The 27,483-nt window shown below is 33.9% G+C and overlaps 1 protein-coding gene across 1 annotated transcript; it reads right to left on the reverse strand.

The window, feature by feature from the left end:
* Positions 1-1,297: 1,297 nt before the first annotated feature.
* Positions 1,298-18,548, reverse strand: LOC132555554 (uncharacterized). Its single transcript, XM_060219904.1, has 13 exons — positions 18,358-18,548; positions 15,703-15,860; positions 14,904-14,993; positions 14,008-14,164; positions 13,548-13,593; positions 7,414-7,578; positions 6,520-6,575; positions 5,332-5,472; positions 4,145-4,316; positions 3,649-3,756; positions 2,934-3,152; positions 2,572-2,776; positions 1,298-1,329 (listed from the first exon to the last, which is right to left on the reverse strand). Exons 1-13 carry the CDS (start codon positions 18,546-18,548, stop codon positions 1,298-1,300), a joined length of 1,740 nt encoding a protein of 579 aa, XP_060075887.1.
* Between the last annotated feature and the right edge of the window lie 8,935 nt (positions 18,549-27,483).

The following is a 27,483-nucleotide window of genomic DNA, read 5'->3' on the forward strand; positions in this document are numbered from 1 at the left end:
GACAATTGTGGGGAGATATATTTGTGTTTCGTTTTACGATATAAAGCTGGACATGTTGGATGCCCGTTAGTTTGCCTGTTGGTTCTGTTGTTATGTACACCTGGCTCTCATTTGAGAACGTGACATTAAGTACTTGGATTGACCAAGATTTACATGGCGGATGTCGTAGATGTAGCCAAATAAGCTTACTATTCTGGCACACCTGGTCTTATTCTCATTGTACTTTTTTAGGAGTCTCCTTGTAAATCTTTCTTTTGTTCATATTTTGCCGTAGTTTTCAAGAATTTGAGTTTGGATTATAATTATGTTGACATGTTGGTATTTTCCTATTGTTATGGTTACATCGGAAGATAAGAGGTTCTGGTCAATACATATCCTGCGCCATGATGTCAAAGAAGGCATGTAGTGTCAAATTTAGAATTACAGATATAGCCGTCAACTCAAAAAAAACATAGTCCAAAATTGTCATCTTAATGTTCTTCATCCGTGTATTTTTGTAAAATCCTTTGTGGATGCGAGGGACAAATTCTGAGGTTAGATTTAAATTCTCGCTGTATGACGTAAACTTGCATGCCACGCTTGTCCGCGCTCAATCAGAATAACAAGGTTCAGGAGATAATTTGCATTTTTCTTAGCCCTCTAGTATTAAAAGCGACAAATATTGTAGAGTAATGTGGTAAACTCAAAACTATTTTGATCGCCAGTCACTGGCACTTTCTCTACACTTGGTAATGCTAATTCACTCTCTTATTCATAAATGATCATTATTGATAATCAACAGTTAACTTTGGTTGAAAAAAATGTTCTAGAGATATTTTACAATGATCGTTTAGATGTCTCTAAAACAGTATTATCATTTTCTAACTCTTCAATTTCTTGAAATATGATAATTTTGCGCGAGCCTTTAAATGGCAGTTTTACCGGTTCTCAAATATTCTTAAATGTTCACTTTATATACTTCAGATAATGAACTAAATAATTTGATCAAAATATTTGGTGCAATGAAAAGCGAAATAGTCTTTTTTTTTTCTTTTTTTTTTTTTTTTTGAAACCATTCTTATTTGAGAAACTTTTGAAAACTGTCATTTATCCAAGTTTCAAATTGTTATTTTTTATCAAAAACATTTTTAAATGTTTTCATTTATTTTTGACCTGAAAACTTGAAGCAGAATATACTTATTCAAAATTGACACCCTCTGACTACGTACACTTTTTTAACATATTTTTATGGGAAATACTGTCTACTGTCAGCGCCCAACAAAATTTACTTAAATTGAAAAAAATAATCTTTTGGCTATCAAATAACACCTTTACCGGTTCTCGATTTTCCTGAAAATTTCAACAAGTGTTCTTAACATAATGGGCCAAAAATGTATAAAGATTTATGGTATAATCAAACTGGAAGTAATTGATTAGTTTTTTTTTTAATTGTCTTAGCTGAAAAAAAAATGTAAAATAAAAATAAATAAATAAATAAAAGAAAGAAAAAACATACTTTTTTCAATTTTGAAACTGTATGATTTTTTTATTTTGCAATATTTTGATACATATTAACCATCATATTGTCACACTGATCCTTGTTAATCAACTAGTACATCAACTGGTAATGTACGCTGTGGTTTTAATACTTTTCCAGTTGACAAAAACTGAATCCTGTCATATTCTTACGGTTACGACACTAAATGGGTCGTAGCACAGGCACTATGGACCTTTTGAAGGTTTTAATCCTATGTTATGGAAAGTCACTCAAGGTGCTACAAATAACTACTTTTATCTAACTTGGTTCGTGGGCAAAATTTCATCCTTCATGAAAGAGATCCTTTATAATTTAACTTTCTATGGGAAATGCGGGGTTGAAGCAATGTGGAATATTTTACATATCTTTGCGTGAAGCACAACTTTTATTCAATACATCATACTACATTCAGGAAGTGTAAACGACTTAATAGAATATAGATTCAAATGACAAATATCCACGTCTTTTTCTGGAAATGATCATCACATCTATTTATATTATTTTACAGAGAAAAAAAACACAATCTCACTTCGATCACATCTATTACAAAATCCGATTACTTTTTTGAAGATAAACGTTCTTCTATCAAAGGAACACAACTATATTCTCAAACTTTGCCTGTGACCTACATATTACTTAGCCTCGATGTGACCGTTGGCGAATCAGCTGTAAAAAGAGAGTAAATGTACAATGACTGATTGTCGGGAAAGGGTTTTAATTCCTGGTCTTAATTATCTGCAGAAATAATTTCTAATGATTTTTTGTATTATTTTTCAGGTTCTCCTTACAGTTTGACTCTAAGTATCAAATATTCATGTGTTCTGTTTTGAAATTGATCAGTTTTATACTGCACTCTATGTGCACCTTGTTTATGGTAAATAATATTGATATAGATCTGTGTATCTACTTATCAATTATATAACTCAAACAGAACTGTTTACAAGCTTACGTATATGTTTTGAACAATTGCATATCTGATAAATGTTACGTTTAAGTCTCACATGTCCTATGTTTATGTGTATATTGAGTGTCAATATGAAACAGATAATACGTACTTGTTCCTTTGATTTTCAATTTCAGCTTCCGGTTCCTCAATAAAGAGAAGTTAATGGTTTTCAAGGTCACCCCATCCTTTTTTACTTTAATGCAGTAGTCTCCCTTAAAATATCTCCGGTTCTTGTACGTTTTCAACTTCGCGGTCCAGTTGGTTCTCCATGCGGTGTTAACTAGATCGACGTACTTTTGGCCGGCTTCGTTCAACTAAGAAATATCAGGAAAATTGACAACATTCAGTATACCTGTGATCAGTTAAAACAGACGAAGGCAAACTTCCTATGGCTATCCTTCATAGACATCATTAATCGAACTGGAAAAATGGTAATTGACATTTCCGAACACCTTGAGTAATATTACTTACAACAATTGGTATCGTATCTGTAGTCAGAGTATCATCTGGCCACTGGATAGATGGACCCCAGAATCCCCAAATGAGGATGCCAGCCACCTTCTCGTGGCTGAAATACATTGTCAAGGCATCCTCCATGGCCAAAGCCTTTGCGGTGTTGTTGGTGCCCCGGATAGACATCTCCGTCACCCAGATTGGAGGACTAGCTTCGGCAACTTTGTCCAGTCGGTACTACGATTAGAATCAAATTAATGTATACATAAGGACTAACATTATCTATTGGTCTACTGGTAATATATATAGGAAAATGTTTTGATCCTGACTGTGCTAATCCTAAACCTATAGACCCGAGGCATCCCTAGGGCGCGACGTTGAAGAATCTTTCCCCGTAGATTCGTTTATTAGGTTCATTAGATTTTGATAACATGTCAGTATTACCTCGTTGTTATTGTCACAGTGTTGATACCATCAGTACTGACGGACATCATATCTGATTCCATTCAAAACGTGATCAAGGTATCTAGATTATACAGGGGCAAAATAAAAATATTTACCACGATGAAAGTAAAGAGTTTCTAGTGATGAAGAACCGGCAAAATTTGAACGTTAAATCAATACGTTTAATTAACAAGAATAGTATTCAGATCTGACAGTCTATAATATCAAGTTTGATATTTGTATATGTTATTCCTGGGCAGTTGTATGTTACTTTGGATGTCCAACTTACTTTGAGTTGAGTCATATCTACATCAGTAGACGGGAAATGGCTTTGAACCCCAATACCATGGATTGGTACCTGGTTGTCCACAAAACTCTTGGCTTGGTTAGTTAGAGCCTGCAATGGGAAAATGTGATAACAGGAACAGCTGTATGTTGAGGCCTTACTAGCTCAGGTACCTGGGAATAACATTAACATAGTTAATGATATCATGGATAGTCTACATATAACAGATAATACGCCAGTCTAACTTTGATGTCCTGACATGATATCATCTACTTCAGTGGGTTAATGGACTAATTAAAAAATAAAAAAAATGACAATTACTTTAAAATAGAAAATATCTGACGAAAGTTTTTTTCGAAGTTCTGATTCGTAATATAAAGACGCCAAGTCCATATTTGAAGAGAATTTCAAAGTTTACACAAAATTTACAACAATTTCTTGTTTACTTAGACAGACTTTAACAGACTTAATGAAACATAAGGAAGCTTTTAGGGGGTACCGTTGTGTAAACACCCTTGTTGAACACAGCAAAGTCATTGAGAAAAAGTCCGGTATTTTGATCTTTCGCAAACATTTCTCGGAACATGTCCATCGTGATATCAACATTTCCGGTTTTACGCTCGTAGAAGTCGTCATGTAGGGCTTCATTGTTGACATCCCAGTTTGCAATTCTGCAAATAAATAGAGGTCGTATGGGTACGTCAACAAAACAATCGAACCGTAAAATCTGGCACCTTCTAGTGACGTGGCACCTTCTAGTGACGTTTTCTAACATATCCTGTGCTGTAGTTCACGTCCGATAAATACTTCCTGTAACATACTAACATCCTCAGAGAGTTTGCTTTTATAATGGTTCAAATCAACACATCTTAAGTCATGCTCTACATTTATCAAGACATTTTACCAATAACAATAAAAGGCTAATGGAATAGATCAGAAATAATTTAGATATTACAGAATTCGGATACTGTAAAATCATTGTCTTTCGTGGTGTTTTTGTCTTCATTCATCGGTTACTTTACCCGTGAATTTTTATGTCCACCAAATAATAAACAGATAAAACTGACATGGATTTTAATACTAACGGATTTTAGTAAGATTTGCACGAAATTAAGTGCAAACAAAAATGCACATTTGGTAAAACTAAAACTTTGGACCCGACGAAAATATTTGTCTACACAGTAAGCAAGTCTAATGTTTCTTTGAGCACTTTTGGGTATATAGAAGAATTATATATCCGATCATCAATATTTTATCGGATTTGTCTAGTAATTTTATCATATCCAATCTAACTGATACACCATCTTACACTTCTATCAGAGAACCGGCGAGAGACAAAGCGATATCTCCATCAATTAACGTCAATGAGAGCACTTTTAACGAGTGATTTGTCACAAACGAGAGTTTATCTTCCTTGTTAAAAATTAGTTTAGACATGATCTAATGCTGACACCTGTGTCAAATCAAGTTACATCATTAAAGTTTCTATTTCACTATAAACACTATTCAACTTTTCTTGCATTTTTTACAAAATTATCGTCGCTTTTTCGGATTCGTGATCGCTGTTAACAAGCCAGTTTGATTGTAATTCCTCTATATAACACACAGGCACCGTCTTGGATTCGCATTCATTGTAATTTCTTATTCATTTTAACGAAATAAAATATTTATCGGTTCTTGCATTACCTCCCTTTGGTGAGTGTAACCACTTCGCTGATCCTTTCTTTGATCTTGGTCAACATCTCTGCAGGATCTGTAATACCTCGTACCCAGTCAGGAACCCATTCTTCGACACCCCAGAACACGTTATGTCCTCGTACAGACAGTCTGAAATGAAAACACTTATTTTATAGTATTTATGAAACCTAAGCGAGCATTGTAAATAAAAAACGCTACTTAATTGTTTGCTATGTTCGATGTCAATCCAAAAACCGTATCAAGATAGCGGTCCAAATTAACCAATCAAATTGTACAATTGTATTTTACTGTCAATAAGACATTCTGTTTTCATTTTTTCTGCTTTTCTTGATTATTAACGTGACATTACGGTAAAACAGTTTTTCCTGTTGTGTTTATCAGTATTGCCTATATATAATAAGCATCACCTGATAAACAAGCTAGATGGTTTCTAAGCACATAAAGATGTTAATAGATAATAATGGAAGGACGATCTCTCGCCGTTGATCAACAGTTTGTACATGTATTTTTGTGTTATATATATAAACCCACAGCACAATACATCAATAAACAGTAGTGGCTTCCCATGTGAATCTGTCACGGTTGTAAAATACTACAATGTCAGCCACAAAGCGAAGGGTAGCCAAATGGGCAGAAGAAGTCCGAAAATTTCATCGGAGAAGCCTACCATGGCAGATGGGAAATTATCAATGATGATTAGTGTATTTTGCAGGTTTGACTGACGGAGTGACCTTGTGGATAAGGTCAAAGCTTGGCTTGCTTACAATACGTGTATGACTGTAGGGAAACTTTTACAGAAACGAGACTTTCATTTTTTTTTTTTTTTTTTATTCTGAATTTAATTTGGGTTATTGAACAACATCTCCTGTCAACAACACATCCGGCTGTCGTAAAACAGGTGTTTGCGTACTATGTCTTTACATTTCATGCCACCATCTCGTGTGTTCGTGAGTACAAATGAAAAGCCACGTTTTCAAAACTATAAGATAATGTTTTCATCTCTAAAATTAAATTGGATTTCCCGAATAAACTGAATCGTCAACCTGGACGTTAAAAATTGATTGTGAATATCGCGACAGCATAGAAACGTAACTGGAAGTGTATAACACACACACAATTAATAAAAATAGCTTTTTTACCGTGATGTGAATAAATGTTGTTTTATACAAAACTTACCCGTTATCCAGCAAGTCATTGATAGTCGCATTGGCATCGTCAAACCGTAATTTATTCTGTTGGGAGAAACAATAAAGAAATACGTCATTTAGATTCTGTAAATATATTTCAAGTTTGGTAAATAAGCATCGATTATATAACAAATGTAGACGTGTAATGATTACTGTATTAGTATGATTAGAAGGAAAGTGTAACAGACATGTCTTCTGAATCTAAAGTCGAACTCAAAGTAAATAAGAATAGGGTAAAATATGAAAGAGAGTACATTGAGATACCTGAAATAAAACATGGAAAATAAGACCAGGTGTTTTGAAAAGGCGAGCGTCTTCTGCTTCATCAATGACATCCTATTTTGAACTTGATCAATTTAAACAAGTAAAGCTACGTTCTCAACGTTTTACTGCGCCAGTACCATGTACCAACAAGCATATCAATTAGCATTAAACAGGTGCAAATATTTACATCTTTTAGGATGAAACTGTAATCGTCAGTACTATATACCAAGTTAAACCACAGATATAAGGAGAGTTAGAACACGAATATACTGATGTAGTACATCTTATGTTTTCCATATTCCATTGCTGCAATGTTTGCCTTCTATGGAAAATCCTGAAGCAATGGCTGTGACGGTGCCTCTACATTTGACATATGGTGAGATGTTAAGTTCAGCTGTTTTCTGGTGAAATATATTTCTGATGTGTCAACATGCATCATTCCCCTAATCAACTAGATTAATAGTACCAATTAGTCGATCATATACATATGTATGTCATGACCATATGGTGACTGTAACCATTCAGGATGTCATCGATACAATAGGTGTAACGAGCCATTTGTAAACACTGGTATTCGTTATTTAACACATGCTATATAAGTTTACTATAGAAGTTTTACCTCGGTCCAACGCATGCCCTTCCATTTGAGAGCATTAGCAAGCACAGCCCATTCTGGTTTGAGAGTGTTGTACACGAAGTCATTGTAGAATGCATAGCTTGAGTTGGTCCACAACTTAGCTTTCACCGCTGTGCCGTGTCCAAACTCGCTTTTTTTCTGTTCAACCTTAAAAGATAAAGTTGGTTGATCTTAAGTCTGTTTCCGTTATTCAATAAACATGTCTCCTCTGATAATACATGATTATGAAATGATTACACTGTGAGGAATCTCCCGGGCCCCAACCCTTGAGACCCTATTGCTGGGATAATAAAATTTTTATTTTTACAAGAAAAAAAAATCTTCTATTTAGCTCGATCGGTTGAGCGTCGGACTAGTAAGCCAACGGTCCCGGGTTCGAATCCTAGCAGAAAAAATTAATTAGATAATGACACGACTGTTATTACATGTACAATTAAACACATTTTAGAGGGGTTTCCGGTGTGATGTGTGAATGGTAGACACGTATTCCGGGTAGTCAGGTAAATCGTGATTCATCCGTTGATTATCGGGGCCTTATAATCTGAATTTGTTGTTTTTGACTTTATTATGAACTAATGTCCTATATGTAATTGTCATTTTATAAACATTTTGCACCTCTAAGGTGTTTTGGTATCGCCGAGATGGCACCCTCGGACGGTACGGCGGTCGGTAAAAATGGTAATGGCGGTCGTGCAAAATTTGAAGAGAAAAGGTCGTTTCTGAAGGACAACACTGTTATCGTTGACGTGAAAGATAATTCTCTTGTGAAGGCTAGTAGCCTTATTAAAGAAATTAGTGAACTGTGTGGCGAGGAAACTATTTTGGCATGTGTTCCTAAATCAGGAAATCTGTATGAGGTGACACTGGACGGACGTGCCCCTATTAACATTCTGGTTGGAGGGGTGTCAGTCGAAGGGAATATGTTTGAATGTTGGGAAGCTGAACAAAAATTTGTGCTTGTCAGCTTTTTACATTTGGCTGCGTACATTTCAGATGATGAAATTATATCGAAACTGGGAAATTTGCAGGTTGAGCTTGTTTCTCCAATTAAAAGGAGATATTACCCCGGTACCAAAATAGCAGATGGAACTCGCTATGTAAAGGTAAAACTTCCGCCGAAAATAACATCGTTGCCATACAGCATGAAATTTGGAACTGGCTACTATCGAGTTATACATGATAACCAATCCAAAGTTTGTTCATTGTGTTATTCGGAGGAACATGTGTTTAAAGAATGTCCTTTGTTCGTTTGTTATAAATGTGGTGGCCAGGGGCATTATGCACGCGCGTGCCGTACACCTCAGTGTCTCAAATGTGGGTCACGAGCCGGGTGTGAATGTATCGAGGAACCTAGAGCGCGTGTTATGTCGCTGTGTGAGGAATGCGGGCAGTTTGGCTGCGCGTGCAACGATATACAGAACAGGTGTACTGACTGTGACAAGGTTGAATGTGTATGTAGTACCCCGATTGTACTGGAGCGTGAGAACGGTGACAACAACCAAGAGGCCCAAGGTAAATGTAGCTACAACGCTAGTGTTAATGTGTCGGGTGAAGGAACAACGGCCGTAACTGATGACGCTGGAGCTGTATGGGATGAAAATATGGAGGAGTATGTTGATGAGGATGGAGCTGAGGATGAGGTGGATATTTCTGTAGACAGTGATGGTTCGGTATCGCAAGAAGGATGTTTAAAAGGAAGGTTGTGGAGTAATGGTGAAGACTTGGAGGAGGAGAAAAGTGAGGATGGCGACAAACTGGATAGAGCGTGTGACTTTTTTAAAAATAAACCTGGGTATGCTAATAAAAGGAGGGGAAAAGAAAAGAGTAGCAAGGAAATTAAAAAATTGAAAAAGGTTGTTGTTGTTTTGAATAAAACATGATTATTTTACTGCTTTTTGGCATGATCAATATTGTTTCTTTTAATGCCAATGGCTTAAAGGATGTTGATAAATTGAAGTGAGTTTTTGAGCATTTTCAAGAATGTCGGTCTGATTTAATTTTTGTACAAGAAACTTTTTGGAGTGATGAGTATGTTGGTCAAATTAACCATTTATGGAATGGGGTTATTGTTAACAATAATTCTAATGATAATAGAAAAGGGGTTGCCTTTCTTGTATCTAATTGTTTTAAAGATAAGATTATTGATTCTGACGGCTATAACTGTCGTGTTTTACGGTTGAAAATTAAGATTGAGGATGAAGTATGGAACTTTGTCAATGTGTATACGCCTAATATAATAAATGAAAGGAAATTGTTCTTTGATAATCTAAAAGGATGGTTAACTAATTATTCTGAAAATTTAGTTGTTGGTGGTGATTTCAACACTACTTTCTCTGATCTTGATCGTACTGGTGCAACTAGACATCAGGTAAATTCAAGTTTAGCTTCCTTAAAGTCATTAATGTTTCATCTTAATTTATATGATGTATGGAGAAGTAGGAACAAAGAAGCTGCTGTTTTTTCTCGCAAACAAGTCCGGGATGGGTCGCTGTCCCAAAGTAGAATTGATTATTCTTTGGTGTGTAAAGATGTAAGTAACTATATTCAAAACATATACTACAATGATACACATTTTAGTGATCATGGTTTTGTAAAAATGAAAATTGATAGTGTAAATATTGAGAAGGGACCTGGTATTTGGATTTTGAATAACTGTTTTTTAATGGAGGAAGATTACAACAATAGAATAAGGTCTATTATAACGGAGGCCAAAGAGTGCCCTTTGTATGAAAGTGAACCAAGTGTTTGGTGGGATAATTTGAAATACGCTATCAAAAATTTTTCAATGGTTTATGGCAAAGATCGTTATAAAAAACGTATGTCTGAATTCTATAAAATACAGAACAAGCTGCGGATATTTTCTGCTAAAATTTCGGCTGGACAGCCATTCAATAGTAACGTGTATGAGGAATTGAAACAAGAGCTCGAGAAATATGAAAAGGTGAAATGTAATGGTGCTGTATTGAGGGCTAAGGCCAAATGGGCTGTAGAAAGTGACAAGAATTCAAGCTCCTGTTTACGCCTTGAAAAGTTCAGGCAAGACAGTAATTCCATTAAAGTATTAAATGATAGTCAAGGTAATGAATTGAAAAGCTTTGATGAAATTTCAAAGGAAATATTCGATTTCTATAATTCGCTGTATAATTGTGCTGATGTAGAAAATGCAGATATTGATCGATTACTAAGTTATGTTCATGCTAAGGTAGGAAAAGAAGATAAGATTATATGTGATGCTCCTATTAGTATGGAAGAGGTTAAATGTGCACTTTTTGGTATGGCAAAGAATAAAAGTCCGGGACTTGACGGATTAACAGTCGAATTTTATTGCCATTTCTTTGATATTCTTCATAATATATTTTGTCGAGTCATTGAGAGTGTGAGGAAAGAAAAAGAATTGTCTAGGACGATGCGTCAAGGAGTTATTAATTTAGTTTATAAAAAGAAGGGAGATAAAATGTTTTTAAAAAACTGGAGACCAATAAGTCTCCTCAATGTTGATTATAAAATTATTGCGCGTATTATGTCATATCGTCTAAAACATGTTTTGCCTTCTATAATTTCGCCTGCTCAAACTTGTTGTGTTATAGGTAGAGATATATCTGACACAATTTACAGTGTCCGTGATATTGTTGATTTGGTTGATAAAGAACAGATTGAGGGTTATGTTTTAAAAATTGACCAACAAAAAGCTTTCGATCGGGTAAATCATGCATATCTTTTTAAAACACTTGAGAAATTTGGTTTTGGTGAGGAATTTATTAATTGGATTAAAGTTTTTTATACGAATATATCTAGCTCTGTAAAATTTAATGGAAACCTTACTAAGTTTTTCAAGATTACGAATTCTATAAGGCAAGGGTGTCCGATAAGCGCTATGTTGTATGTTATTGCAGCTGAGCCTTTGGGTCAAATGATACTTCAGTGTAATGATATTTCTGGTATTAAAATTCCGCTTACTTCTGAGGAAATCAAGCTATTTCAACACGCGGATGATACGACTCTTACACTCTCCAATAAATATTCAGTCCGTAAAGTTTTTGATCTGTTGGAAGTATATAGTAATGGATCTGGGCAAAAATTAATAAGGAAAAATCATAATTGTTATATTGTGGAACTGGTTCCTTTTCTGAAAACGAAATGAATGAGTTAGGGGTAAAATTGTGCAAAGAAGTTATATGTGTTCTTGGTGTGTATATAGGTGAAAACGACAAAGTATGTAATGAATTAAATTGGAATGTAAAGGTAAAGTCAATGAAGTCTATATTGAATATGTGGTTACAAAGAAAGTTAACCATGCAAGGCAGAGCAACTGTTGTTGAAAGTTTGTTACTGTCAAGGTGTTGGTATACATTGATGTCCCAGACTATACCTGATGATACTATTAATGAAGTTAAAAATATGTGTGTTAAGTTTTTATGGATGGTGCTCATCTGATTAAATATGACACGGTAATTGGTAAAAAACAAGATGGTGGCTTAAATATGCCTGATATTATCTTAAAGCGCCAATCATTTCGGTTGAAGTTTTTAATGAGATGGCTTGATTCGGAATGTAAGGCGATATGGAAGAGTACATGTTTGTATTTTTTCAATTCTATAGAAGGAATGAATTTGGGCTTTGGAACCATATATTGTGATTTTAGGGATAAGCAATTGAAAAGCTTACCTTGTGTATATCGAGAAATGTTGATGGCGTGGTCAGAATTTCGAAAATGCTATCATGTTAAATTTGATAATAATCGCCCATCATTTGTTTATGAGCAGCCATTGTTCTTTAATCCTAATATTACAAATGGTGAAAAAACGGTATTTTCTCCTGCATTTGCTAAGGCTGGAATAACTAAAGTCAAAGATTTGACATATGAAGTCTTGCCTAATTTTCTTCCCTTCCGCGCAATTGTAGATATTATTCATGAAATTGATCCTGACATATCAACCCGTGTAATCTTATCAAATTATAATCTCGTTATGAAAGCTATTTCGCGAGAGTATAAAGTTATTGTTTTATCTAATGTTTATACACCTGCTAGGGCGCAAAGTGCTATCGGAGCCTTTGTTGAAATACCAACTAAAACTGGTGGTAGACGTAAAATTGTTCCTATAAATACTCGAGACTTTTATAACCTTTTTATTAAATCGAAATTTAAGTGTCCAACATCAACAGAATTTTGGTCAGAATTTTGCCCCAATGTGGCGTTAAAAGACGTTTTTTTCAATTATGTATATGCCATGCTTCCCACCAGATTGTATAGAACTGCATTTCAAAGTTGCCCATAATTCTATTTTTTCAATGGATAAATTATTGAAAATTGGTAAAGTTACAAGTGATGTTTGTCCTGTGTGTAATGTAGATACTGAAACGCTTCAGCATTTATTTCTTAACTGTCGAGACCTTGGTGAATTATTTATTTTTCTTGAAGGAGTTCTTGTTAAATTATTATCTTGTGCTGATCCGTCAGATACCAGAGATATATCAGTTAACACAGTTTTATTGTTAGGATTTACTAGAAAAATTAAAAAATGTAATTGTTATTTCATTAATTTCTTTTTCGGCATTGTTCGGTTTTGCATATTTAAAAGGCGGAATTTATACAATAATAATCTGCGCAATGTTGATATTTTAAAGTTTGTAAAATATACTATTACAAGATATTTTGAGTATGCAAAATTTTACTATCAGCGTAAAGATCGTAGAAAGCTACTTATGAAATATTTCCTTTCGGATAATCCCTCAATCAAAGGTGATCAAAGCTTTATTTACATTGTATCAGATTTATCACGTTTTTTACTCCGTATTTAGTATAATGTGTCATTGGTGAATGTTATGCAATATGTGGTTTGTGTATGTTTTACTGTAATGTAAATGTTTAGCGTGTGTATGTAATTAGTGAAGTTGATTTTAATAAAAGATAAAAAAAAAAAAAAAAAGCGTCGGACTAGTAAGCCAGCGGTCCCGGGTTCGAATCCTAGCAGAAACAATTAATTAGATAATGACACGACTGTTATTACATGTACAATTAAACACATTTTAGTTGTTGATTATGGTGTACCTATTAAGTCGTCTCTTACTTAACAGACCTTTTGCTGTGGTGAATCACCGTAAGTAAGGGCACTTACCTCTATCGTGAAAGCCTTCAGCTTTATTCCCTTGACTTTTCTCACTCTAAAAGCAGTAAACAAATATGTCATTAATGATTTAGGAAGATTTATTTTCACTTGATCGTGATAAGACATTTGATCTAAGCTATAATGAGGTATATTAGATAATACGAATTTTAATCTAATATTCATTTAAAATACTGATTTCTTATCTATGTTCTGAAAAGAGCGTATAACTGATTCCGTTTACAATCATATGACTGAATCATCAGAATGACCTTGACTCCATTCAAATGTCGGGCCAGGAGAGGGTTTGGAGGAGGGAGATTAACGTTGGATATCAATATAATAGAAATATCGTCATTGATCATGCAATTGAAAGGTCAAGATTATGTTGAATATCAGATAATAAAAGTGAAAAAGGCCTCAATTCGATAATCAAAAAGATGTCTGGAATATGTAACAATAATAATCTTACATAATATTTAATGTGGCTTTCCGAAAGAGGTCAATGTTGGATTCTGCCTTTAACCTCCAATTTGGGTCCGGAACGAGCTCCACGAGACTTCCATCATCAAAGAAATAATTCACATCCGATTCTTCAATTTGAATGTATATTTTGATCTCTTTAACATCTGAAGACGGAGAAAAATCAATAGCAGCTGTGCACGAATAATTGAGAAAATATGGCACTTGATGTAAATTGACAAAAAAAAAACCATTGATTTATCTCCCTTGTAAGAAACACGATATTCTTACTTTGAGACGTTTTCAATCTTTCACTACATCATACGTCTTTCCGGTAAATAATTTAGTTCCTTATGAGATATGTGTTTCGATGTGATCGGCGTTTGTTTGTAAGTATGCTTGTTAGTTGTCATGAAGCTAGATATTACTTGATGACGTAACATTACTTACTTAGATTGACAATTATTAACATGACGGTTGTTGTCCGTATAAATCTTTCTTTTGCTCATATTATCATTTTTCAGTTTGACTTTTCAATGTGGGTATTTACTAGTTGTTTCTCTATCCTACATGTATACAACCACGTCCTTATTATCTATAAATGTTTAACCACCCGAACATCTCTCCACCTACAGGCGATGACCACATGTTTATTTTCTGAGAGTTTTAGGTCCATGTCCCCTCCTTGCCTACGAGGTTCGAACGGACTAGTGTATTTCGGGAGTTAAAAGTTCCCGCAAACTTCCCACTCTACGAAACACCATTAATTGCTGATTTCAGGGGGTTTGAAGTCCCTGCTCATCTTCCACTCTTCGAGAGACGAACACTTAGTTACGTCCTGGAGTTTTGAAATCAAGCATCTGAGTACCTATCATCTTTCTGTAGGAGAGTCATACCCGTACTTACTTTCCGGGAGTTTGAAGTCCCCGCCCACTTCTTGCCAGGATCCTGGTCGAAGACGAGGATGTATGGCTATGTTGGTGTAACTTTTACTACCTGTCAATAATTCAAATTATCTTCAAATTAAACATCTTTATGATATCTAATCAAACCGATGAAGAATTGATTTACGTTAATTATCAATGACCAGAACACTTCCTAAGAAAAAAATTCTTAACACTCAGAGAATTTCTGTTTAGAAAAGAATTTTCTTGACAATAATGAAAATAATATAATTGCTTTGATGTTATAGAACACATTCATATGATATTAAATCCGTGTGATAATTATTAGTCCTCTAGAACAAACCATGTGATGGACGGCCAGTGAAAGAATATTTAGAACAACTTAGACTAAGAACCAGCAAGTATAGGAACTGGAAGTGATGACAGTGTATATAGATCGTCACCTAGGAATGGGAAAAGATTGAGTACTAAGGGAAATACCATACCAGCCTGTAGCTGACTAATAATTAAATATTTATCGACATTTCGCATTATGATTATTTTGTACGACAGTGACCGGTCGTAACTTGTATTTTCTGTAAATACGCCATTTCTCTGAACGGTTCATGAATGTAATTTCAAATATGCAAAGACACATCAAAATGTTACACAAAGTTGATAAAAACATTTTCGGGACGAAATGGCTATTTAATCTGATTCCCCGATAAGTGTAAATAAATCTTATTTGAAAGTTTTATGAACTTTGATGGTTTATCAGTTGATATGATCTCACCGAGATCTTCAGTCAAAAGTTCACGTACCGTCAAGTGTTTCTACCCGTAACTTCACAAATACATCATGATACAAGAAGCCAGCCGCAAGGTTCTCCAACTTAATATATCCGACAAAAGCATACAGTTTACCGGAAGTGACGTCAGGTGGCGAGATTAGGTAGCCGAGTCCGGCCCAACTAGCTGATCTTAAAATAAAATAAAAAAGACGAAAAATATCGTAATGATTTCATTGACAAATATTATACTTGTTAGCACGATAAGGGCGTGTTTGATCTCATTAGTAACATTGACGTGACATTTACTTACTTGCATTGACTAAACTTTACATGGTGAATATGTAGGTAAAGTCTTTGTCGATATAAAAGAATAAAACAGTTTGGTTTTTAAACATGTTTTAATCCACATCCGAGCACGAGTATTCATTTTATTTGATACTTTCCAATTGTATATATTTTCAGTAAAATTATCACACTTAGAACGATGTAGACTGCTTAAAATAGGGAAATAAACAAAACATCGATATGTGTACCGTATTTGACATATAGTTTTACATAAATGTATACAGTAATCGCATTGAAAACACGAAGTTCATTTACTCTTACCAGTTAAATCAAATGATGACTAGCAAGATGTAGCTCACATTCACAGTGAAGTTCAAATGACACTGAATGATTGTAAATTTACTACGTCATGGATGTCCTAAAAGGACATTACAATAAAATATCTGATGTGAACTCTACAAATGAACCATTCAATGGATTTCCCTTAAAAACATTACAAAAAAAATATCCGAACTGCATGAACTCCACAAATTATCTATTCAATGGACGTCCCTTAAAACATTACAAAAACATCCGAAGTCCACAGATAAAACATTTTATTGATTTCCTTCAAGAACATTACAAAGCAAAACGAGAACTGTGATTTATCTGGATATAAATAAAAACCAACATCGTGTTTATTCAGGCCAGAGAATATATATATATCCTAGATCAACCTATATCATGACTAGTGTTGGCACCTGTTACAAAACATCATCAATATTCAATGCGAGACCTTTGTATCAGTTTGAATCATGTTTTGTTTTTTACTGACCAGTAACCTGTGAATATTTGCTGCATAAAAAACTACAAAATGAAAATGATAAAGAGTGACATTCTCCAAAACTTTATAGAGATTCAATACACATTTTTTAATCATACCTTTCAATGCGTTATTCTCTCCGAAAACAGCTTGCGTTGATACCATTCGATTAGGACAAAGAAATTTAATGAAATACAAAATTATTCCGTTTTTTCTCCTACATTGCTATTCCGACTCTAATTAAGATGCATTTACAAATAATGGTTATCTAGCACATCTTTTCATTGGATGATTTTCATGATGTAATCCCCGATGTACTGATGATTTCTTGTCCAAATATAGCGGTCATCTTTCCGATCAAGGCAAATTTTCGACATCGACATTTGAGAAATTTATAATAATATTATAATGATATGCGAAAATGTTTTATCGAACTGAGAAGTGAAGAAAATGATAATGGTAATCTTTGTGAAATATTTCAATCAACCTTTTCTCCACTTCAAGTGAGTTTGTCGGTAATTTCAGAATGAACACGATAACCGTTATAGAAGGTAATATTCTCCATTCAGGGATCCACTTCAATTAATGATACTTCAACTAAATGAAATCATATCCCTTGGTATTGTTTTCTACCTTCACGTGATAATTATATCAAGAATGATACATAAATCCCAATCACCATTTAAAAGAATCATACTGACAACTTGGGATTAGTTTCCCCTAACGATCTCTTGTCGATGCCTCTCCCTTATGTCTGTGGTTTTATCGATATCCTATAGTGAATAAATACCTTCTGGGAAAGACATGACGAAATTGGGTATGTACACAAGGATCAATATATACAACATTGTATACAGATAATCTACACACAGAAACACTTTTAATTTTTTTCAAATGCTTCGACCTACATCCTGACCCAAATCTATCGACAACATCTACATCATAAATTGAATTGGAGCTGAACGTGGATAATATGATTGTTTTTATGGATATACGTGAGATTAGATCATGGATTTTGTCGTTCGAACACTCGACTGTATCTCCTGTTAAAACCTAGATTCAGGATATCCAGTATATGCATAACAACAAACAGACTATCCTCTAATCAGCGAATACTGCTGACGAGTTATAAAGTTGATATCATTATATTTGCAGATCAGATTTTGACAACAACGCGCACTTTACGCAGTCTCGTTTAAACATTTTATTGCCGTTAAGCAAAAGGATGGGGCACAAGTTACAATAACATTGTTAACGCTCTTTCCTTTAGAAGAAAAACAATTGCATATGTACATTACAAGATGGCTCAAAAATTATATACATATTTTAATTAAGGGAAAGAGAGAGAGACAGGCTTAATCGAATTTCATGGCTAAATAAATACATAGTAGTTATGAGTGACACAATGTCATGTATCAGACATTCAAGTTGCCTGTTTTTTGTTTATTTATTTTTTCTGTCATAGTTTTTTATCATTTTTTTGTCCAAGTAACAAACGCTGGAGTAAACCGCCGAACCCTTATATTGATTAAAGTTTGTATATTTATAACATCTGAAGACTAGAATGAAGACGACGAATCATGTCACACTTAGAATTACCTTCCCGTGATGTGAACACTCTGCGCTCCTCCACGTTTCTCCGTCGTACTAATGGCCCAGGAACATCCCGATTTACTCCAGTAGGTACCTAGGGTAGCCGACTCAAAATCACTGTTCCCCAGTAAATTAGTCCCCGCGACAACCAATACACAAGTCTCCACCAGGAGCAGGTGAACAATTAGAGACGCCATCATTCTATCTCTATTGTAATTAAACATGTATATTTCCTTTTATTTGACCTCAACATTCCTACGGCTAGGATCTGTTGTTTGATTGGTCAACATTTAGTATGGTAAGTTATCGCCCGAAGAGGTCGTTCTGGCTAACTTTGGGCCTTAACGTGATGTGTATACACTGAACAAATTAATTGAATTCGATGTTTCTCTCGAGGGTAAATGTTTAATTACCTGATATACCATAAAGGCGTCGTCATACAAAATCAGCTATTAAATATAATACCAGGATAGATGTTCTTTGTGATGCAATGTTGTAAAACTGAGAAACCTCACTTGAGTATAATGTCACTTGTAAATGAAGTTGAACAAAAGATGAAACCGACCAGTTATCAAAATCTTTATCTGAAATTTAAGTCGATAAAATGAAGATTTACATGGACACCAATGAAAAACAAAGTACAAAGAAAATAAGACCATATATTCTGGATGAGTAAGCGTCTTCTGCTTCATCGACGACTCCCGTCATATAAATATTGGTCAACCCAAGAACGCTATTCAGTTCTCAAAGGATAACAACGAAACCATTAGTAATTATACTAACGAGCATCGCAGTCCTCTACTTAAGTACCACACAAGGAAATCATGGCGTGGACGATAAAGTTTTTCAATCGTAAGAACCGTGTGTCGTTAGTTTACATGTCGGCATGGATATTGAGAACAAATCTGAAATATCGAATCAATTACAACATGTAAACATGAATATTGCTATCCAGAAATGGAAAATTCATAATAAAACCTAAATCATTCTGCTTATCATACAGCTTGGTGGAAATCTATCCCTGTAGCGATTTTGCAGTAGGACAAGATGGAGATATTATAGAAGTGTCTGTCGTTTCCTTAATTTCCAATTCGGATGGTACTTAATGTACTGATTAAAACATGGTTAACAAATATCTTGTTATTTAGAGACGAGGCACCATTAACAATGATTTCAGGAAATATGGAGGGTATTTACTGATTAAAAGAATATTCCTCAATATTTATGTTGAATTTGATTCGTACCGCTCATTATCCATATTTCCTGAAGATTGTGAAAATAACCCAGCTGTTTGTATCTAAAGATAACATGAATTTATCGGTACATGCAGTACATCACAGACAGTTAGATGAGACGTACGAAACTGTGACATCCCGACAATAACATCTTACTTACACTAAGAGTAAGAGGTATAAATGTATATGATATCAGTGACACATAATATATCAAAAAATGTGTAAAGATGACTTAGAATCACACGGTTGTGTCAGCATCATTATTACCATTTCAAATTCTTTCGTCTTGTGGCATTAGATCGTTATACCAATTCCGATCTGATTGTCATTTATTGCATTATTAGTTAAGAGAAGTATTTATATGTGCATTCCACATCTATACATTTTAATCTAAATGACATAACACAAACATGTTTATACATTCGTAGCTGAAACATAAACACAAAACACATTGAGATTACATCATCTGTAAACACATCATGTTCTCTACGTGGTGTATTTTTCTTATTGTGGAATTAGATAAGAATTTTATTCCTTTCAAGCATAAGTATAAATCTTATATTCACTAATACGATATAGAAAAAGTGTTTTTGATGGTTATACAACAACAAGTCCATTATAACGACAAAGACGATAATGATCAGAAATATGAATACATTCTAGATATGACCAGTCCTGGGGTACATTCCTCCGGGTGCTAACATCACAAAACACCAATCAGCCCTGACAAACACATCATAGGTTTACTGGCAATAAGTATTCGATTTTGCGCACTTCCGACTTTGCGACGAAAAGAATACTATTTAAAGACATGCAGCCTGGCAGGTTCTAGTTGATATAGAGATTGATTACGAAGAATGTTGGTGACAATATTGATCATTACTTTTAGAGTTGATCTCTTAACTGTCTCCTGTACACTGACCTATTGGCTTCAAGAAATGGAGATCTGGAGGACAACCCTATTACCTTCTGGATATCCCTCGGAAGTACAATGGATTCAAGTACTGTTCATGTGCACAGCGGAGCACCTACATCAGCAAGAGGTTAGTGATATCTACTCTGGTAATTTAGATAAAAATATTTGAATCATCATAATTATCGATAGTAAATGCAGCTCTAACAGGTAAAGATAATTTCAAAAGTCATTGAAAAAGTAAATGAAATAATACTTATTTTTGATAAAACCTGCTTTGATTATATTGATCCAAAATGGCATGAAATTAAATGTTTATTGATGGTCGTTTCCATCAATAATTGTAGAATGAGCAGTATTGCATAATTACAGGATAGAGGTATCAAAAATCTGAAAAAAGCTCGAACATCATAAAAATCTGGAAATATAACAACATGCTCCGAAAAGTGTACAAAAGACACACAAGTGAAAGGCACATTTCAACACACATTTTTATACAGTAAAGTCTGATGTATCAAACTTCATCTTACAGCTGTTCGCCCTTCTAAGACTCGTCAGTGATGTTAGGGCCTTAAATTTGAAAGTTTTGGGGCAAATGAGGAAAATCCAAAATGATGGGAAGAATGTCAAAGTATAGATCGGGGTGTGCACTAGCATCATAATTAAAGAATTTTGCAATTTTCATACAGCCGATAAGAATGGCAGATGCATATGTATGAATTAATTAATATGCTGGTGATGGCAATTCGTGGGGACTACAACTCGTGGAGGAATAGATTTTCTTATTTTTTTCTTACCTTTGATTAATAAATTAATCCAACGTATGTATACATCTTTATCAATTAATGTAAGCTTACATAGAGTGCTTTATGACATTTTGATGACATTTCTTTTTTGAATTTTTGTCGTCTGTAAGGTAAATTCTGTTGAGCATAACTATGAAAGTTTTGAGTGATTTCAACAAAATTCTATAAAGCATAATATATAAATGCACAATCCATTTGAAAAAAACGCGCTGACAACTTAGGATAAGTAAATTGTCGAAGCCACTTTACGATGTTAGTTTATCAAACTCATTAACTGAAGAAACACACTGTCATTCAGAGACAGACAGACGAATTTCTACACTAGGGAACAATATACACAACAATGTAGATAGATAATCCACACAGAAAGGTATTTCAAGCCTTTTCATATGCCTCAGTCATGACCCGACTCTTGAGCTGAAAGTGAGTAGGTTCACTTTTAGATTAAATAATTTTAGAAGTGGTATAGTATGCTGCTTGTTATTATTGAAGCGAAAATGAATCATGAAATAATTTCCAGCATATACTTAAAAAATAACCCATTATTATACCCACGACAATGCCATGTATTTAGACTAGGTCTGGTGCTGAAATATTTAAATAATGCTAAGCATGAACATTTTTCATTCACAGCTAATGTAAATTCCTAGACGTAAGAATTAACTGTAAGAAGTATTTGTATAGAACATCTACGTAATCTGCTTCTAAATCTGTATTGGTGTGTTTTATGGGCATTGTATCATTTATACAATTTATAGTTTCCTGAAATTAAAGAGAATAGTATGAAGGAATTAAATGGAAAGGAAATCCATTTATTTTAATTTCCTGCCATTTTCTAACTTTTCCTACTCATATTTCACTTTCCTCTTCATCCATTGAACTCAACTTTTCCATTATAAACTCTTAATAGGCTAGTCTTGAAGTTATACATTTCTTCCATTTCACTCGAACAAACGCGCATACATCACATAATACTCACAAGAGGTTAATGCAGTATGAATAGATAGATACAATTAATGGAATGGTAATTGTAAAACGAAACATCATTAAATTGTGGGCGTCGTCACCTTTTTATCATGTTATATTTATATATTTTATAAGTCTAATGTGTCTAGATTTATTCCGACAGTCAAACGACGATACTTGTATTAAAATATTCATTTTCAACAACAGATTTCCGCCTCATGTAACTGATTCAATCCAAACTTTTATCAGTAATGATACTGATCATTATCTTCGTCGACACCTTAGACTCATTGACGTACCCCTAGCAAGACCTCGTCTATATGAAACCAGATTTCCCCCAAATCATCATGTCTGAATTGAATAATCCATCTTGTCAGTTTTCCCGCAATGACATTCTTTAATGATATAAGAACTATATTTGACACAGTTAATGATGTTCATTAACATTACACTGACATTAATTAACGATAATTCTATGCCAACTGAGAGACTGTGCTAGTAATCTGAATTAGGATTTATTAACTTCTCACCTCATCTGTTGCCCTGCCTGTGGTCATCCTGTATAGAGTTGCACTCACTTCCTCCCCTATTATCCTCTTTTCACTTTTCAAACACAACTCCTCCTTTACTCCCTCTCTACTCTAAATGATTCTTTATCTTCATACTACAACATTTCATAAAGGTCCTTATATATTTGATGCAGATATGAAAACAACAGTTTTTATATTAATGCAGGGGTTCATTACCGATACCGTAGGTATCTTTTAAATTCATCTCATTTTTAATTCATTCAATTTGTCTCGGAATTGAGTCTTCTTGTTAACTTAATGTACCAGAACCAGGATTATGAAAATATATTGACATTTTAAGTATGTGTTTCGCTCCACTTAAGGGGAAATTTGAATTTCTTCTTGACACAATTATAAAATATTTGTTTTACTCAATAATGATCACTAATGCTAATGTTTTCTTTTCATTCACCTCTTTATCTTAAACTATATACTAGATTCTAATGTTCGTGGCTCAGTATTCTGAAATGATATATTATAAATTGATTATTTGATTGATATGTCTGTATTCTTGTTGGTGTTTAATTATATAGAGGGTTTTTTTTATAGGATATTCTATTGCCCAATTCCTTTTGTCATCAAGGTAGTGACAATAAAATATTCTGAAATAAAAGTATATTTCAAAATATTGATCAGTTTGATATTTTATTAAAATACATTAAAATACAAACGAAAAATAAATGAATGTAAATTATACCTGCGTGTCTGAAATACAACAAGGTATTGGTCAGATTTTTACAAACAGCACGATGGATTTGACTTTGGATAAGATGTACGCTTTCGTTGGTCATGTATGGCTAGAGACCATTCCTTCCACGGCACTATATGTGGAGATTCAGGTGGTAATGGAGCAGACATTTGTTGACGGTAAACATTTTAACTATAAATAATAATTTGACTGGATTCTTGGAGTCATAATTTTCAATATTTTCAAGGACCGACATTAACAGCATTTGTTGAAACCTGTTGATTATAAGCTTGTAACTATGAACGTCGTTATTTATACACGGTATGATATCAATATCTTTATCAGCGGTAAAGGAGATTGGCTGAACATTTGTTAACGTTATACCTTTTTTCAGAACATTGGAAGATAATGAATTGATATCAATGGATCGACACGTTAAGCAGATTGACACGTGAATATTGTATGCTTCATCATAAAACTGTTTTTTCGTGCGTCAAGGACCTTAAGTGATGAAACCGTAAAGACGACATTGGACAAAGGAAATCCGAGATTCAATGTCTGTGCAAAAACAACATGAAAAATTGAATGTAATCGAAATTCAACTTCTTCAATAATACTAGGACAAAACACGAACAAAGATTTACACGGCGACTCTTAATACGTCCCCTGTGACTGCACGGTTTTACTCGGTAGAGTTTATATAAAAACGGATTTCCATTGTTTTTATCTTCTTTGTAACAACTTGTTCAGGTTAAAGGACAGTTCGGCCAAGGAACGTCAATAAACACCAGCCTGTGGAATAGCCTCAGCTACTCTTACTACAAGGAGTTTGTTTATAATAATTTGAAAGCTGAGTGGGTCACAGTGGAAAATGGTCTAAGCTGGAAAAATATGGAAGCTGAAGAGGTATTTAATCCATTTTTACGTCATGGGCAGAACTGGATGATTTGGATCCATATTTTTTCTTTCTATCTGTCTTAAACTTATGTGCTGAAATGCACAGAATATTAAAATTATCCCCTTTTTTACGTTTTTTTAATTGATTCTTTGCTTTTTCCCAGGGCACAATTGTTTTCGATAAAGTGGACATCGCGCTTACAGAACTGGAAAACAAAGGGTAAGACTATACTAACAATACATTGCGTTCAGTTGGTATTCACAATATCATTGTCAACACGACTCTTCCAAAACCATGAAAAACAAGATACAATTTGTTTGTTCTACGTTATATGCTGAATAGGGAATCGGAACTTGCAACCTTTTATGAATTTCGAAAACGAGAAATAACCATCCTAAATAACAATAAGTAAAAAGACAGAAGAAATTTGATGTATTCCATTGAACATTTGTAGTTGCGCTTGCTATATTTTGGTTATAATTTGAGACATAATGTAAAAAATTCCATACTCCATCACAGGAACTTGTACTTTAATGCAAAAGGGTATTGTTACATATATATATATACATAGAATCTAGTAAGTAATATCGATGGTATGGTCGAATATTCGTGCTGGACCCTAACAAACAAATGTTCGTTGGATGCGTATTACTGGAATAGATGTCTGTTCAATGAAGTAATAGCAACAGTACGAAACCCAAGTTGTCGTAAGGAAGATGGTGATTACCATCTGACATACAACTTCTGATGGTATTTTGTCCTCTAAAAGGTCCGCTATAAAGGATGATTCTAATATATTCTAATCTATATATATATGAAAAAACGATATCAGTCCATTTGTCTACTACTGATAACGTTAAATTGATTTTATATTACCCAACTCGACATTAAAACATTTTACAAAAACTGGTTATAACGTTTTTGATTCGTAGATAACTGCCGTTCGTGTTGACTAAACTTAGTGTTTTGTTATGTAGTCTAGTTTAAAGCCTACTTTTATTGCTTCGTCACGGCTCATATATAAACGTATTATAAATCAACCAAGTAATGCTTAGGAATTAATACATACTAAACAAAAAAATCCATTATTTGGCAATTAAATATAGAAATAATGTTGTGTACTGCTTAATAAGATAATGGTTAGATTAACAGCGTGACAGGATTGAGGACATCTTAACCAGAACAATTCAAATAGCAGTAAATATTGTCAACATCTCTCCTCGAACTCTAGGAGTTCATTCAGATGTTTCTCCATCGATGGTGTCTCTAAAGTTGACGCCGACGTTGACACATACCATTCAGTTGTTTTAATTTTGAGGTTTTAACTAACCACACACTTTCGATGCAAGTCATTGTTTTGTCATACAGAACATCAAAATCAATGTAATTTTTATTTATTAAAGATTATTATTAAGATTAAAATTCATTTACCTAAAATGTTGGTGATTTTAAGAGACAATTATGATGTCTACAGAAAAAAACCAAGATAGACTGATTTCATGAATGAACTAATAAGTCGCCAAGTAATAGTGAAATTGTTAAGGATTTCAAGACCAGCCAATATGATGTCTATTGCTATATTATATATTCTACCTTCTCATCTGCATGGATACCTAACACTGTTTAATGTATCCAAACCCCAAATAAAAAATCATGATGAATCAAAATTGAATTTTCAATCGATCTTTGCAAAAAAAATATGGTAAAAAGAAATATTTACATAGATACAATAAGGAGATGACCAGGTGTGCAGGATTGGTAAGTGTCTTCAATTACATTGACGAAATCGGCCTGGTAAATCTTGGTCACTAGAAGTAAGTTATGCCACTTTTCTAAATATGAACAAGGTTTCCTCAGCCAAACATACAGATACTAACGAACATTAAACATGTAGAACTTCATATCGCCAAAGGAAATAGATTTAACACATTTCGCATTGTAAAAATTAATGACATGACCATAGGGACATCGAACATTACCAAAGGTACATCAAACAATACCATAAGGACATCAAACATTACTTTAGGGACATCAAACATTACCATAAGGACATCAAGCATTACCTTAAGGGCATCACACATTACCATAAGGACATCATATATTACCTTAAGGGCATCAAACATTACCATAAGGACATCAAACATTACCATCAGAAAATCAAAGATAACCATAAGGACATCAAACATTGCCGTAAGGACATCAAACATTACCATAAAGACATCAAACATTACCATAAGGACATCAAACATTACCATAAGGACATCAAACATTTATCAAACATTAAGGACATCAACCATAAGGACATCAAACATTATCTTAAGGGCATCAAATATTACCATAAGTACATCAAACATTATGATAATGACATCAAACGTTACCATAAGTACATCAAACATTATGATAATGACATCAAACATTACCATAAGGACATCAAATATAACCATAAGGGAATCAAACTACAACTTGTGGGAAACATATGGGAAAATTTATAGTAATAATCAATGGAATATAACAATCTGCTTAAAATATTTTCTTGTATTTTTCAGAATAAGAGTAAGTGGAAACAACATGATTTCGTCAGTAAAACAAGACAAGCACACATGAATACAGAACACTATGAACGGACCAACTGTGGAAGAAAAACTTAGCAATCGAATCGAAAAAACATGCAGTTCAAAATGGATAGGTGAATAAGAAATAAAACAAACACAACGTTATTGTTAAATCCTAATGATTTTGCAATTACACATTACAGTCTCTTTAACAACATTTTAGTTTGCTTAGATGACTTTTTAAAATGAACTTCAGATCGGACTTCGATGTACTTGGAAAATTTGTTTGGTAACGCACATTATGATGAAACTTGCCCTCCAAGTTTAAGATTTTCACTCTAACTATAGAAAGAAATATTGAATAGTTTACGGAAACGATTACTGTCAGTGAGAAAGAAGTTCTGTCTATGTATGAACAACATGCCATTTAACTGTCGTAAAGAAAGGGAAGTATCTTACATTTCCTTGTTCCGTTTATTTAATCAATCTTTGTCAGGATCGACCA

Source organism: Ylistrum balloti, unplaced genomic scaffold (genome assembly GCF_031769215.1).
Source record: "Ylistrum balloti isolate Yb309-2 unplaced genomic scaffold, AGI_CSIRO_Ybal_v1 Utg370504, whole genome shotgun sequence".
NCBI classification, from domain to species: Eukaryota; Metazoa; Mollusca; class Bivalvia; order Pectinida; family Pectinidae; genus Ylistrum; species Ylistrum balloti.

What these genes read in the sequence shown, in the direction of transcription:
- LOC132555554 (XM_060219904.1), bottom strand. Translation starts at nt 18,548, where the DNA reads ATGGCGTCTCTAATTGTTCACCTGCTCCTGGTGGAGACTTGTGTATTG. An exon ending in ACGGGTAGAAACACTTGACG is followed by an intron (nt 14,994 to 15,702) that starts GTACGTGAACTT and finishes AATTATTGACAG; the next exon opens with GTAGTAAAAGTTACACCAAC. An exon ending in AATGACTTGCTGGATAACGG is followed by an intron (nt 5,473 to 6,519) that starts GTAAGTTTTGTA and finishes TTTTCATTTCAG; the next exon opens with ACTGTCTGTACGAGGACATA.